The 15,903-nt window shown below is 40.3% G+C and overlaps 1 protein-coding gene across 1 annotated transcript in view; it reads left to right on the forward strand.

Annotated features, from left to right (window-relative positions):
* The window catches only part of ARHGEF28 (Rho guanine nucleotide exchange factor 28), a gene marked incomplete at both ends in the record, with an annotated part of 139,708 nt that overhangs the window by 80,293 nt on the left and 43,512 nt on the right, over positions 1-15,903 (forward strand). Inside the window, 5 exons of the mRNA XM_079548919.1 lie at positions 6,744-6,874; positions 8,737-9,038; positions 11,845-12,028; positions 13,302-13,413; positions 14,925-15,005. Of these exons, the coding sequence (XP_079405045.1) occupies positions 6,744-6,874; positions 8,737-9,038; positions 11,845-12,028; positions 13,302-13,413; positions 14,925-15,005 (810 nt within the window). The remainder of the gene's footprint in view (positions 1-6,743; positions 6,875-8,736; positions 9,039-11,844; positions 12,029-13,301; positions 13,414-14,924; positions 15,006-15,903) is intronic.

Raw genomic sequence — 15,903 nt, forward strand, 5'->3', positions numbered from 1 at the left:
TTGTGTACTTAGCTGTTATATAGCGTGGCATACACATCTTCTGTTCACATGTTCTATGTTATATCTTGGTTCCCACCCCTATTATTAGCACACCAACACATGTCTTTTGTGTGCCCAGATGGGTATCCGTGTGGGATTGCTGGAATGAGAAGATGCTCTGGGTGCAGGAGTGTGTGTCAGTGATAAATTCCAGTTTGTGCTTAGAGAATTGAAATCCCAAGTGCCCATGGGGTGGGACCTGAAGCACCTCTGCAAGGGGATGGCAGGCTTGTGATCTGTCCTCATTTTGCCTTAGGAAGGATGTGTTGGTAGTTTCCTTCCCAGAGTGTGGCATGTTTTCATATGGCTGTGTGGGGCATGGAGCCACTGAGTAGAAAGGAGTTCACATCTCAGCGAACAAGACATAGAGCTGGCTGGAGGTGGTGTGAGATTCTTCCTCCCCACTCCAAGTCATGAGGACTTCCTTATATACATGTATTGGGTGTTTCACCTTCACCCCCTAAACCCCCAGAGTGGTCTGGAGTTGCTCCTCCTGAGAAATAGGAAATTTGTGCAGACCTCCAGTGGGAAAGTCCTAAGAAGAAAGTTGTGCTTTCCAGTTTTTAGTTTCTCACCCCAACTTCAGGTTTTGTCCTTGCTTGGACACCTTCTGGTTTTTGGGGCAGCTGTGTGGTGCAGCTCCTGCCTTGAACTCCTGGTGCTGGTTGCCCAGCTTGGGTATCTGCCTCCCACATTGCAGGCTCTCTCCCTCCTGCTCAGATTGTGTGTGTAGGGCATGATTAAAGGTTACTTGAGCTCAGCAGAGAATATGAACGTGGCTTTCTCTTTAGTGATTGAGATCTAAGCTTTCTTCCGTGCTGAAATACCCTTACAATTATTTGTTACTTAATTTGAAATGGTCGTGAAAGGGATCTCTTCTCCCCTCCCCTCAGATGTATCTGTAAGCCTTAATTTCTCAGAACATAATGACTTGCAGAACATAATGACAGGCTTTAACAACCTCAGAGGTGCAGAAAGTACCTGTTCCTTATGAATCCATTCCACTGTTCTGAGATTTGGGAGATAATGTGCTGAGTTCTCTCAGGCTGAAATGGGAACTGAAAGTAAACATCTTGTATTTTGAAAAAGTTCTTTATGCATTGCTGCATTGCATAAAATGAGACACCAACTTATTTTTGCCTATTTACTCAGTCATTTACTATCAGCTTCAGGGAGTGAGGTTGAAGCTGTGAAACCTATGTTGGATGGGGATGCTTTTTCCCAGTCCAGGTTTAAGTGACAAAGATCAGAGGTAATGATTAATATGTGCCTTTATCCTCTGCGTTTCTTAGTGGCTACATTAGGAGCACATCTTGAACATCTTGGATATAATTTCTAGCATACAGCTCCCCGAGTGTCTCCATGAATTGTATAGGAAACACAATGCCTGAGTTTCCACACCAGAGATTGAGGCATACAAATATTCATTGTGACAACTCTGTGACATCGGCACCTCAAAGTCTTACCTTGCTTTACCCACTGTGTAATGCTATTACATACTTGCTTTATTTTACTCTTAGGAATAGTTGTACTATCTGAATGCATGCTAAGACTCCCAAGCTAGGAATGAGGATTCTTTGTTGAAAATAATCAAATCACATCTGCAGACGTACTTATTGTTTCTGTCAGTGCCTAGCTAGGAATTTGTGGACTTTCTTTCCCAAATTCATATGACTACCTCTGGAATGAGAGGAGCATTTCCATAGTCATGTGTGACCCATGCGTTGTCTGCTTTTATTTTCTGACTCCATAGCACTGTTATTTCCAGTTACACATTAACCTGTGTTAGGATTGCTGGGGGTAAATGCGATGAGCTGTCTGAAAACTATTCACAGTATCTAGAGGAGGGAATTCATGATTTCTTTCCTGGCTCTCACCTTGGTCACACTGCTGTAATTCGCTTCTTCTTTGCTGTGTGCTCTCTCTGAAAATCTGAGTTTGGATTTTTGTGGGAAAAATCAGTATTATGTTCATGTGGTTTTCCAGAACAGTTCATTTAAGGCTATACATCCATGCATGCCAATTCAAAGCCTGTTTTAAATTATTGCTGTGGTGATCATGTGTTTTCTAAAATTAATGAATTTTTATGACTTTTTTGCCTGGTAAAATGTACAGCTGAATAACTGATGACAGCTGAATAACTTCGGCTTTCTATGGTGGAGGGATGGATGGAGGGTAGGCAAAGGAAGGACAGCTGATGTTGTCTATCTGGACTTATGCAGTGCCATTAACATGGTTCCACACCACATCGTTATCTGTATTGGAGAGATACGGGTTTGAAGGCTGGGCTATTAGGTGAATTAAGTATTGATTGCATGGATTATGAGCCAGGTAGTTGTTGTCACTGGCTCTAAGTCCAGGTGGAGGTGGATCACAAATGGCATTCCCCAGGGGTCCACCTTGGGATCAGTGCTCTTCAGCATCTTTAGCAATGACATAGACAGTGCGATTGAGTGTACTCTCAGCAGGTTTGCTGATGACACCATGCTGAGTGGTGCAGTAGACACAGTGGAAGGAAGAGATGCCATCTAGAGGGACCAGGACAGACTTAAAAAGTGGGATCATGAAAATATAATGAGGTTCACAACAAGCCAAGTACAAGATTTTGTACTTGGGTCAAGGCAATCCCAGGTATGTGTACAGATTGGGAGAAGAACTCATTGAGAGGAGCCCCGCTGAGAAGGACCTGAGGGTCCTGATGGACAGAAAAGCTGGACGTGAGCCAGCAGTGTACTCCTGCCCAGAAACCCAACAGTATCCTGGGCTGCATTAAAAAGGAATGGCCAGCAGGGAGAGGGAATTGATTGTCTCCCTCTACTCAGCTCTTGTGAGGCCCCTGGAGTACTGCGTCCAGGCCTGGGTTGCTGGTACAGGAAGCATGTGGGTCCTCTGGAGCAGGTCCAGAGGAGGGCCGCAAAGATGGCCAGAGGGTTGGAACACCTCTTTGATGAAAAAAGGCTGAGAGAGTTGGGCTTGTTTAGCTCAGAGGAAATCTCTGGGGTAATCTCATTGCAGCCTTCCAGTACTTGAAGGGCACTGTGCTTGTTGAGTTCTTCAGTAGCCAACGGCGGAGTGAATGCTTTTGTGTCATATGTTTTCCTCACCAATCACCCTGAAGTCCATTACCAAACTCCTTGAAGTCCATTGCCATTCAGAGCTAGAACTCTTTGGGACACATTCACTGTTCAAAAAGATGCCGAAGTCTTATCTGCCTGTCCATTCACTTTACTGGAGTTTACATCTGCAATGAGAGTAACCATACTGAATGGGTAGGGGAGGCTTCTGAGACATTGCCTTTGAAAATAGATTTACTCATAACCTTGCTGGGTATTGATAATGGCACCTAGTGCAATGGGGTACTACTACCTGCTGCCATTTAAACTGGTGGAAGATAGGTAGTGGTCCCTGAGAGATTACTGGTGACTCATGTCTGCTCTTTAGGTAGGCTGGAGTTGGTTAGCAGCGTTGCAGTCATTCAGTGTGTGATGTGGGCTTTTGTTGCAATTTCATTTATTTATAAACGAAGCTGGTCTTTCCAGTAGAAATAAGTTACTAGCAGAGTCAATGTGTAATTAATAATGCTGTCCCCTGCATTCAACAGAGTTTTGAAATACCTTTCCTGTTACAAAATTACTGTGATGTAGTTGGCTCTTCGTGCATTTGAAATCAAGGAAGGTGCAGGTAAGGAGGTGCAAGGGGATCATACTGTGTCACGGAGCCCAAAGTAGCCCTCTGTCTTTCGTCTTTTCACTTCAAACCCTGTGATTTCACTTTTCAAACGCAAAAGTGATTGTTTGCAGATCTCACCTTTAACAGCGGACTGACTGGTGCATCACCCAAAAAGTATAGGTCATACTACAGCAATAATCCATAAAGATTACTGACTGGAAGTACTGAAGATAGCATATTCCGGTTAATATATCATGGTATTTGCAGCAAGCTTCCTGCAGAAAATCTTACTCAGGTTGTTAATCTAGTATAGGAAGTTGTGCAAAATTCGGTGTTAAAAACTGCTATATAAGCACTAGTACAACATGGTAGGGGGTTTTTGTTGCTTCTGGCCCAAGATGTGTAAGTCACAGCATGGTCCATTAGCTGGCTGCCGAGACCCTGGAAGCAAGGACTGTGCATGGAGCAGGAGGCTGTCCCCAGAGGAGCTGCCTGGGGTTTGCACTGTGGCATTTTTAGTCCTGGGCTGATTCAGGGGATGCTTCTTCAGCTGAGCACCAAGCTGACTGCGGCCTTTGCTAGCTGTGCCCAGCAGGCTGGTACTGAGGCAGCATTGTCCGGAAAGCAGTGGGTTGGACGTAGAGCCTGGCATGCTTTTCTTTAGTGGTTGATAGTTTAAGACCTGCACTCAGAAAACTTTGCTCATTGCAAGAAAGCTCTGCCTGCTTTGCTAAATCACATTTCCATTTGATTTTAACTGCTGTAGAAAACAATAGTTTATACTGTTTATAAACATTATATAAGCATTATATAATGCTTTGAGATCTTGGCAGACATAAGGAAATGGTTTGTAACTCTAGCACATCTCAAAATATCAGTCACTAAAATCATGTTTGAAGTCCTGAAGGAGGGAAGAGGAGAAATGAGAAGTATAAGGATGTTTTTAATGGTATCAGATCCCATAAGGCTTGCCAATACTAGAAACCAAATAATTCATAGTAGGCCATTTTAAATGGGAATTTCTGGTTTTCTATAAATATGGAGCTTACTGTTCTTGGGCTTTATGAGATAGGATCTTAAAATTAAAGAAAAGCTATGGTACAGAATTGCGGTTTTGGCAGCAGTCTGAGCTTTTTTTTTTTTTAAGGGATAAATATACCAGGTCTTGGCAAATGTAGTTTCTAATCTACTTTCCACCTTTGCAGAAAATAAACTGTACTTGGTGCAGACTAAGAAGGAATTGTTGCATAATTTTCAATAGCAGTCAAACTGGAATTAAGTTTTTTGAGAGCTTTGTTTTTTGGTTATTGTGCAGAGTATGACAATTATTTTTTATCACATTATTCTTATGCTAATCTCAGTTCACTTCCAAGGGAAATACTTGACTTACAGCATCTTAACGTAAAAAAAGTTAAATTATTAAAACTTAAATGATTTTTTAGCAGTGTGTTTTCATAAAATTAGACTTGTATTGATTTCCCTTTGTGAAGCTTTGCTCCTTCTAGAAGCAGAAAATGTTAGGAGGCCTTTGCTACCAGTTCAAGTGCTAGATTAGCGTATACTCTTCATAATCAGAAGCAGTTTGAAGAGAAACGTGCCCACAGGACAGACTGATGGTGTCTGTGGCACTTAGTTAGGTTTGCTGCTGCTCAGAGCCATGAAACAGAGTCAGCTCATGCAGCTTTCTGTAATATCTGCAGTCAGGAGCACACTACTGAAAACTAAATCCTGAATGTCTGTTAATCACAAAATCACAGAATTGTAGGTGATTGAAGGGAACTCCAAACCCCTGCTGCTGTTAAAAGTGATGTCTTAACATTTCAGCATCATGTTCAGAGATCAAATCTTGATTGGTGGCTGTCATTCTGCAAAGGAATTATTGATACCATTTTATTTTTATTCTTCTTACAATTTTATTGCTTTTTTTTTTTTTTTTTGCTTTTTGTTTTAGAAATCATTATGTCCATTACTGATTTAGGAGTAGTATTTTATTTTACTGCTTCCAGTAAGCAGAATGCCTTAGGAAAGTCATTACTTGACTGCAGATTACCTGTGTTCTGTTCATTATAATATATCAGAAATTAGATAATTAGTATGTTAGCCAGTCTCATTCCAACCCATAAATCTTGTTCTGTTTACTGTAGTTAAAATTCTGCAGCCACAGACCTGTACAAAGTTCTAGCTTAGTCCGAAAATAGAAGGTTTTACTTGCCAAGTTACAGGAACACTTATTTTTAATTTATCATTTAATCATTCTATGGTAACTTTTATGATTTTTTTTTTTCCAACTATTGGATTCTAGGAACATTTACCAAATGTTAAGCAATTAAGAAACTGCACATTTTTGAGAGGTCTGTCATTTTCTTGGCTGGATTATATTTCTTCCTAGTAGTTTATGTGGTGCTGTGTTTTGAATATGGAATGAGAACATGTTGATCACAAAGTGATATTTTAGTTGAGGCTGAGCAGCGATTGCAGGGGAATCAAGGATTCCCTTTTCAGCTTCTCACAGTGCTCTGCCAACAAGCACTGGGGGGACTCAAGGAGATGTGAGGTGTTGGAACCTGGACTTCTGACCCAAACTGACCACAAGGATCATGCTGACCATGTGGCATCACACTCAACAATAAAACTGCTTGGGGGGCAGCTTCTGTTTAGAGGCTGGCTGTGCTTCATTCAGCAGATGCTGAGCAATTCTGTTGTGCATTACTTGTTATGTACATTCCATTAGTATTATTATGTTCCTTTTTTAATCCTACTAAACTGTCTGTTATCTCATCCTTTGATATTTTGTTTTTTTTCCTCCTTATTGATTTTCCTTCCTATCCCAGTGGGGTGGTGGGGTGTGAGTAAATGACTGAGTGGTGCTGATCTGCCTGTCAGGTTAAACCACAACAAGCGATGAAGATATTTCTCAAATTTTAAGATTTTGTGATTAATAGTTAAACTTTTACATTTTTTATGACAATATATAAATAAGAGAAGAAAATGGTTTGAGAAATAATTACCTTTTTCCACATTTTTTTTTTTTTCAGCACAGAGACATTCTACCCTTGATGTTTTTAAGAAGCTGAAAACTCCACCTACTTTCTTTGCTGCAGCTAGACTTTCTACTATGCTGAATGGAAGTGATGAAGTCTATGCAAACTGCATGCTAGTAGACCAAGTAAGTTTATGTTTGGATTTAAAGGTAAGGGTGAAAAGGTGAAGTCAGTGTCCTTTGGTTGATAAGGAACATTGTGCCTCTGGTGCTCCTGACTGAGGGTTTGTGCTTCTCATTCATCAGCAGCACTGGAGATTGTGTCCAGACCAATTTGTATTGTAGATCATCATATTGCACCTGAAATCCATCTCTGTGATCACATTTAAGTATCATAACTTGGGGAAGAGGAACTAGTCCAACCTTAGTCATTGTGTACAGTTAAAAAGCTGCAACATTTTGATGGCATGCAGCTGTGGCTTTCATGATGGTTGAACTGATGTGTTTGTTATGTTCTGTGGACTCTCTCTGGTTAAAATCTTGAATGTAGGAATAAGAAATGATAAGGTTGAAATATTAGAAGAAAGCTTTATCTGCCTGAAACACAGAAGTACTGCATACACTGAAGGCCCAGGTCTTTGTTACAGCTGAGATAGAAGTTTCAGCTGGAGGACTGCATATTCAAAATACACTTAGCATTACTGAGAGATTCACAAAATAATGACCTAGCAATGAGCAGACAGCAAGGTCTGTTCATGCATATGCACGACCCCTAGTTTTAGCAATATCCTGCTGTAAGGAGAGAGCAGCAGAAATGCAAATATTATCTGACTGTATTGCTTTGAGACTTTCAGCTTGGTTTATTGCCCTCTGTCAGCTCAATGCATAGCCATATTCAACCTCATTAAATTGCTGTTTGGAGTGATATTCCCTTTGAGTGCTGCTCATCTAGAGCTGCTGCTCTTGTCTGCAGCTGCCATAGGGAATCCCTCTGCTGTGAAGTGGGAGCAGTGCCCAAAGGGAATAACTTTGAAGGGAGGAGCAGCTGCATGAACTCCAGGAGAAGAAATTTACTTTCACACATCTCATTTGTGCAGCACCACAGAAATACCTGAGTAGAAATATGGACTGCTGTAAAAATGTCAGCAGTTCTTTCTGTATTTTATGATGAGAAACATAGTTATGATCAGGATGAAAACACATCTCAAGTGGAGCTGGAGAGGAGGAAGGCAGCAGTCTGAAAATCCAGGGTTTCCTTCACTCCTTTCTTTTTGCTTGCGTATCCAGGTGCTTTTTGAAGGTCATTTTCACTGGCTGAGTGACAAATCATTATTATTCAGCATCTGACTAGACAGTAGTAGTTTCTAAAAGACTGACACTGATTCCATAGAGTTGATGGGAGATTTCAACCTATATTTAATAAAAAGTTAGTAATTTCTAACCAGAGTTTAAATCCCAATCCTTGTACCTGAGTAAACATGATTCCTAAGTGCATTCCTTAGTTTTTGTGCAAGCAGAAGGATGCTTCATGCTTGCAACTGCTAATGACAAAAAAGAAAGATTACTTTCCCTTCGTTCCACAGACAACCTCTGCTCCAGGTTGTAACATTTATTACAAAGCTTGGAGGGCCAGTGCTGGGGAAAAAAAAAAAAAAAAAAAAGCCATAATGTGTAGGCTGAGTCTTCCAATTAAATCACACAATCTTCCCCATACTAATGTGTTATAAATATTTTTTGCTTGACCTGAAGATTTTTTTTAAATACAAACTATAAATTTGATTTGATATATTTAACCAAGTCACAGATATGAGAGAGAATTCAATTAGACTTGCAAATATTAATTTGTTACTGCTGCTATTATGGAAAAGGTAATGCGAGGTCTAATAATTCTTAAGCCATATAACTTGTTTTCAGTTCACATGCTGTGAAAAGTAATAGATAAAAAGGCAAATCATATAATCATGAGTAATGTTCAAATAATATGTTCCTTGCTCTTTGATGATGCATCTTGTTACTGTGTTTTACCAGCATTTGCTTTTTCTCTGCAGGCTGAAGATTTAAAAATGAACTACATTCATGGAGATAGTATTAGCAGTGAAATGTGTCTGAATCCCACCAGCTCAGCCGCAGTAGCAAAGAGCTCTTCATCTCATTCCCTTGAGGAGAATGACCAGTGTAGATGTGATCCAAATGAAGGAAATCGGATGTCAGTGAAAAATGAAGGAAGTGTAGGCTTAAGACCTACTGTTTCACCTTCTGATCTGCATGAAGCAGATTCTTACCTTCCATTCAAGACAAATGAGTTTATTAAGGAGCAGAGCCAACTTCATGCTGTTACGAAAAAGAAAAGGTATGGAACTGACCTGATATTACAGCCAGAGTTAGAATTATTTCTGATAACCTTTTGTTTCAAAGGGTGAAGCAGAATCTGAGATAATAAATATTTTTATCAAAGAAAAATTACTGTTTTCAACCATGGATATTTGACTTAATGATCTGTTTTTGTATGGTAGCTACAGTTCTTTTTTTAAAAAAAGGGAACGCTTAAGTAAATTAATTTTAATGCAAATGTATACTTTTTTTTTTTAATCTTTTTTTTTTCTATGCATGTATTCTTCAAAAAACAAAAATCAGCTCTTTATTGTAAGAACTTCCATTGTGCCATTTTTGCTAGAAATTGCAATTTCACCCCCACTTTTCTGCATTTATATTTACCGTTAAGGAAATGTTTCAAAGTCTGTCTAATTCTGTGGATATATTTTCTTTCTTAGCACTGATCGCATATACTTTTTTTTTTCTCAGAAGATAGAATACACAGTACAGCTCCTGTCTCCAGCAGGCTCAGACTTTTTTTCTGCTCTCCTGCTGGTATAAAACTCTGAGGCAGATTTCTGAGGGCACTCCCTTAGGTGGCTTTAGATTATGGTAGGAACTAAATGTCTTTAGGAAGGCAGAGAGGGTCTTGAAGGAGAAATTGTTATTTTTGTTGTTAACAAGTAGTTAATTCCCTAGGGAAAAGAAAAAGAGAGGGGGGAAGGAAAATGACAACAACAGTAAACAAGCTTTATGGCTTCTTCTGAGTAGAAGAGACCTGAAATCCGTTTCTTCTTGCACAGAAGAAATTGGGAACTGTCTCCTATTGTCCAGGAGCGTTTGGGCTAACTGGAATTAGAGCACTACATTTACATAAAAGCACTTGTAAAGGAAGCAGTAATGTCTGTTCATCATTGTTGATTAAAGTAATCAAAAGCATTTCCTATATCAAAACTTTGCTTTCCTTAAGTAACTGTAAAGTCCTACCAGGAGGAATGTTTTTCCACAGATAACACCACACATATTAGGCTAAAAGTGCTTCTTTCCCACCAGCTCTTTTCTTTTAACTAGCTATGGTGGTAATGCGTAGAATACTATAAATGACCTTCTTCTGCCTCTCTGAAATAAACACTTTTTATTCTGTACTTTTAAAATATTTTCAACTTTTTAAGGTCTATATAAGCTTTATGAGCTTATTTGAGTTTTCAGAGAGATTTGATTTACCTTTATAAATCAACTGTAAGTGATCAAGTATTACACATAAAATGAGAATATTAGTATCTATTTTCAGTGTCTACTTCCTCGAGGTGTCTGAGGTAATGTGGCAGGCTAGCAGATCTTTCAAACATCTTTTTATGTCAGAAATTGTATTAGTAGATTTGTCTTTAACAAAGTGAATTGTAGTGGTGTGGGAAGGAATTGTGCTAATATTCCTGGTAGAAACTCTGGCTATTTACAAATACTGCACATTATTTAAAGTTTTATGTTGCAAGGCTGGAATGTTATTGCAGGGAGTCAACCAGTCATTTAATTCACACAGACCATGAACTCACGTACACATTCACTGAGACTCATAGGATTTGTCACAGCCTGATGCCGCTGGAAAGCATTATGGTCCTGCTCTCTACCAGAACCTCTGCCACTCAGTAAATCTCTAGATATCTGATGTGTTGATCCCTGATGCTAGGGATTTTTTCAGCCCATTTATAAAATCACAGAATGGTTGGTGTTAGAAGGAACCTTAAAGATAATCTTTTTCAGCTGCCATGGACAGAGACATTGCCCACTAGCTCAGGTTGATCGAAGTCCCATTTACCTGGCCTTGAACACATGCAGGGATGGAGCATCCCCAGCTTCTCTGGGCAGTCTGTTTCAATGTCTCATCACCTGTATATATCTATATGTTTTTATGTTTTTAAAAGTATAGGTCTTGAAATTAATTTCATAAACTATTTCATATTCTCCTTCATACATTTTAACTTCCTCTTCCATCCTCCATCTGTTCACAGCTGTAGAAGACTCCTGTGAATTGCCACATCATATATTTTAAATAAACACACATGCATGCACATATAATGAGAAAAGCCACGTGTGTGTACTTATCTTTCTATTAAATATGAATTAGTTGTCTGAGTTCTCTGTGTTGTGTATGTAGAGAGGTGGGTACTTGTGTGAAACAAAACACTCGCCTTTAAGAGTGATGCCTGCCATGGGTCTGAACATTATCCCAGAGGTGGCTGACTGTGGTGGGGTCCTACAGGGGGTCAGCAATGTAAACATCTGCACTGCAGATCTACAGGGTCAGGACAGGTGAGTCCTGTGCAGGGTGACGAAGTACCATGTCCCTCAGAAGTCTGTCTTGGGACCAGTGCTCTTTAACATCTTTATTAATGACATTGATGATGGAATCGAGTGCACCCTCAGCAAGTTTGCTGATGACACCAAGCTGAGTGGTGCGCTTGACACAATGGAAGGAAAGGATGCCATTCAGAGGGACTGAAAGGCAGGCTTGAAAGATGGGCCCAGGTGAACCTAATGAGGTTCAACATAACAAAGTGCCAGGTTTTGCACTTGGGCCGGAGGAATCCAAGGCATTATACAGACTGGAAGGAGCAGTCCTTGAGAGCAGCCTTGCAGAGAAGGACCTGGGAATCCTGATGGATGAAAAGCTGTGATTCATGACCAGGTGACTGGAAACGTGAGAGGGCACTCAGAGCATGACTTGACACTGTGGTGGTAGCTTGGGTTGTCACTTATTAGCAGGGCATACGGAGGTATTGCATGTTGCACTGAGACTGATTCCTAGAGCATATATTAATTAAATACTGTGTTGTCTGCTTCAGTTCAAGTCTTGATGACCTTGAAGTAAACAGCAGAAGTGAAAGTGTTTCGGACAGATCCAATATACCCTACCCTCTTCTTGAACATCCGGAGGTGAAGGCTTGTAGCAGAGATGGATTAGACCCTTGTGAGATGAGCATCAGCCGGACAGAATCATTACCCTTATCTATCAGTCCACAGCCCAAGGTATTCAATGCTGTTTTGGTTTGGGCTGTCTTCCTGTTATGTCAGTCACTGAAAATATATGAGGAAGTATCTGCATCTTAAAGGGAAAAATCATTTCCCAGGTGAAAGTCACAGGTGCTAGTCTGTTTAGGGAGCAGCATGGGTGGGGGTGTTCCTGGTTGTTGGCAGGCTTGACAGCAGCCCATGGAATGGACCACTGGAGAGTTGCTTCAGCTTTGGAAAAAAACATCATTTATTGGAAGTGTTTCAGAGGAAATAGATCAGGTTTAGTGAATCAGCATTTTCTAATAAAAATAGTTAGAAAATATTTAACCAGCTGCAGTAATGTGAAAAGGCAACAGGATAAAACCAATCTGCTGCTTGTTTTAAAGCAGTTGCCAGACGCCAGGAGAGTCAGCTGAGTTTTGTACAATGAACAGTGCAAATCTCTCCTCCTGATTATAATTACCAAAATATTCTGGCTGCTTTGTTTTCCTTAGACCCTCATACCATTTCTGGGAACTTCAGACATGCATGCACAGTTATTTTATATTCAAAGGGATTTTTTATATTTTATTAGACAAGCATCTTACCAAAGTTTAGTTTTATCTGAACTTCAGCAAATAATTACATTAAGGAAGAAAAAAGTCCTGCTCAAACAGTTGATTTTGTTAGGGCTACTTTCAAAGGCAGTAAGCAGTTTAGGAGTAGCCTCTTGAAATTTAAATGATGTATTGAAAAATCATGGCGAGTTTCTTTCAAGCTATATCACTGACATAATTAGGAATCAGAATGTCTTTTCAAGTACAGTACAAAAAAAAAGCAGCAGGAAGAGAGAGAGAGAAGATAACTGTTTTCTTATCACTAATTGCCCTGATAAGGTGTTAGCCTGTTTGAAATGTTCTTGTAGTATTAAAACACAAAGAATTAGTGACCTCCATAGTAAGAGGACATAACTTTGTCATCAGATATAATGGTGCACAAAATTAGCTGAATGCTTCTTGCCATGAAATTGGAGGAAAATGTAAGCTTTTTCTTAGTCTGACCTAAAAGCAAAAATTATTTCATGAAATATGCTAAAATTTTTCATGACAAAATTACGACAGGCTGTGTAAGAATTCAAGTGAAGTACTCGGTAATTGTACTTAAATTTAAAGCTTTACTAAAAGCAAGTTATGTATGAAATCGGCTGTCTCTTCCAGAAATTCTGCGACTTCTATTTTTGTTTATTTTGGTTCTACTGGTGAAGAATTTCAAATCCATACAGGTTCTTACCTGCTGCAATTTCTTGCAGGAATGCTCACCCTCTGGAATTCGGTCACGCTCGTATTCCTGTTCCTCCCCCAAAGATTCATTGGGAAGACCTCGCATTCCTCAGGACTTCACAGTTGGTGATTCAGGTGAAGGTCAGTGCCAGCTCTACTCTGTGTTTGAATATGTGCAGCCTCATCTCACGTTTACGTGCTTCAACCCAGTGCTGACCTCTTTACTGAGGCCTACCCTCCTTCTGGTAGTTGCATGCCCAAAGTCTGTGAAAGTGCAGATCACAGAGTCACAGAATAATAGAATCACAGAATCACAAGAATCACCAAGGTTGGAAAAGACCTTCAAGATCATCCAGTCCAACCATCCACCGGTGCCTGTGGAAGAGTGGGTTAGTTGCCCTTAGGTACCCCTACCATATTCCATTGCTCTTCTGCCATGTCCTGCTTCATCACACCACCCATAGAAGCTAATCCTTGGGAGGACATAAGATTTGTGACAGTGAGAGTGCTTAGTCATAAAAAGTAATGCAGACGAGAGTAATAATCTGCTTTTCCAAAGAGCCTTACCCTAACCTGCTGTGTGCCCTTTGGAAACTGCAAGGATGCTAAGGACGGGCAGAAATTCCTTGGGGGAATGGGTGGTCCCAGCTTTGCTTAGACCCTGAAGAATGTCTAAAAGTGGTGGACGTGCTGTGGACTCAGTCCACTTCCGATCACTTCACTTCCTATGTTGTAGAAAACGAATTTCTTTTACTGTAATTTCTTCTGTATTGTTTCTAACATGTTTTATTTTAAGATACATAGTAAAACTTCAAAACTTCAGATTGTCTTGTGAGGAGGATTATGTACTGCAGCATGTAGCTGCATTGTATTTTGCCACTTCACCTATGTGTTTGCAATCGTTTGTATCCAGCAGGTTAGTGAGAAGTCTCTGTAAAAGCAAAGAAGTAAACAAGGAGAATCTGTCATGGAAATATGAGATGACTGATAAGCAAAACTCTGCAACATGTGTGCTTGGACTTAAAACCAAGTTCTTTTGACCTCCTTCCCAAAGGGACTCTTGGTGTCATAGACCATTAAATTTCATTCTGACATCGTTACCTGCTCCAACCTGATTCATTCTTGAGTTCGTGTCCCTTTCATTCTTTTCTCTTTTCCCCCTAAGTCAATCTGTGCTGGGCATTCCCCTGTATTGTGTAAACCTCCTTGCCGTGCTTTTGAAACAGTCCTCTGTGCAGCACAACAGGCATGTGCTGCACCACCAGCTGCTGGCAGTGAGGGACACAAATGCCTAAAACTCTCCCTGACCTCTGCAGGCTGTAGCAGAGCTGTGTCTGGATTCCTTCAGGCATCTGCTTTCTAGAAACCTGCCCCATCCCTCTGCCCAGCTGCCAGTGCTGGGGGCGTCTCGCTTAGGGCTCAGCAGGGAAAGCACAGAAAAACCCTGCACTGTAGTGAGGTAAACACCAAAGCACAGTGGCAGAAGGCTCATCTTTCTCAAAATGAGTACAAGGAAAAAGTGGGAAGCCGTGGGAAACCGTCTGTTTTTGATGGAAACTTTTCAATACACTGAGCTTGAGAACAACTACTTGCTTTTATTTGAGAAGATATCAGCAGGCTGTAACAGTAAAGGATTTGTCCCTGCTCTGTAGATGGTGTTCCTATGAACAGTGGCCGGTCCCTTCTTCAGGCTCTCTCACTCTCTAAGTCAGTGTCCCTGCTCCACCCCTGTAGTAAGTACCAAGATGACAACCCTGTGGTGCTGTTATGCATGAGTCTGTCTTCATCTCCCTCAGGCATGTGGCCTTTGTGTTGCACAGGTTTTGTTTGGCAGCTTAGTGAAATGCTATTCTGGTCTCATGGCTTCTTTGATAAGTGTTCCAGCTCTAACTAACATGAAGTGTATGTCTGCCTGAAGACAAACTGACTTCGTGCAGTGCGTTCACATTTGTGTCTAACTTTAAACATGGCGCAGTCTAACGCTTCAAGTTAGATTTGGCAGTACCTTTGTAATACTTCCAAGCAGTCTCTGCAAAAGTAAATGACTTCCAGAATGGAAATAGTAGAGGGGGCTCTAATTTTTCAAAGCAACCCAGAATACTGATCTACCTCCATCTATTACCTACTTATTGCTTTTTAGACATTTTGTTGAAAAGTGTCTTCATGAGATCTCGTCAGTCTTTCCAGGATGTAAATTTGTAACATATCACCCAGTTTTTGCAGAACATAGGCTAGTAATATTCTTCTGTATAAAAGGGGATTTAAAAAAATGGCTCTAGATAAAGCTGCATTTGTGAATGTTAGAAGAATATAATTAAGATATATTATGACAGATTAGTTAAAAAACAAATGGCAGTACAATTGGTTCAAGTCTGACTTGTCAAGTAAAACAAAATGAATTTTCTAGTTCTTAAGAACAGACTGTTTGTGGAAACTGGCATTTGCAGGTGTCCATTTCAGTTCTGACAAGTTCTGTCTGCTAACCATGGCTCAGTAGGACATGGTGTAGGAAAAGCTGCCTCTAACGTATTTATTTTTTTGCTTCCCTAATTTTCAAATGATGTTGCAATTGGTTAATGACAAGCTTATGATCTGATGAAGGTTGAGTGTTTCCCCTGAGCATGATGACTT

This window comes from Tetrao urogallus (assembly GCF_951394365.1).
Source record: "Tetrao urogallus genome assembly, chromosome: Z".
In the NCBI taxonomy this organism is placed as follows: Eukaryota; Metazoa; Chordata; class Aves; order Galliformes; family Phasianidae; genus Tetrao; species Tetrao urogallus.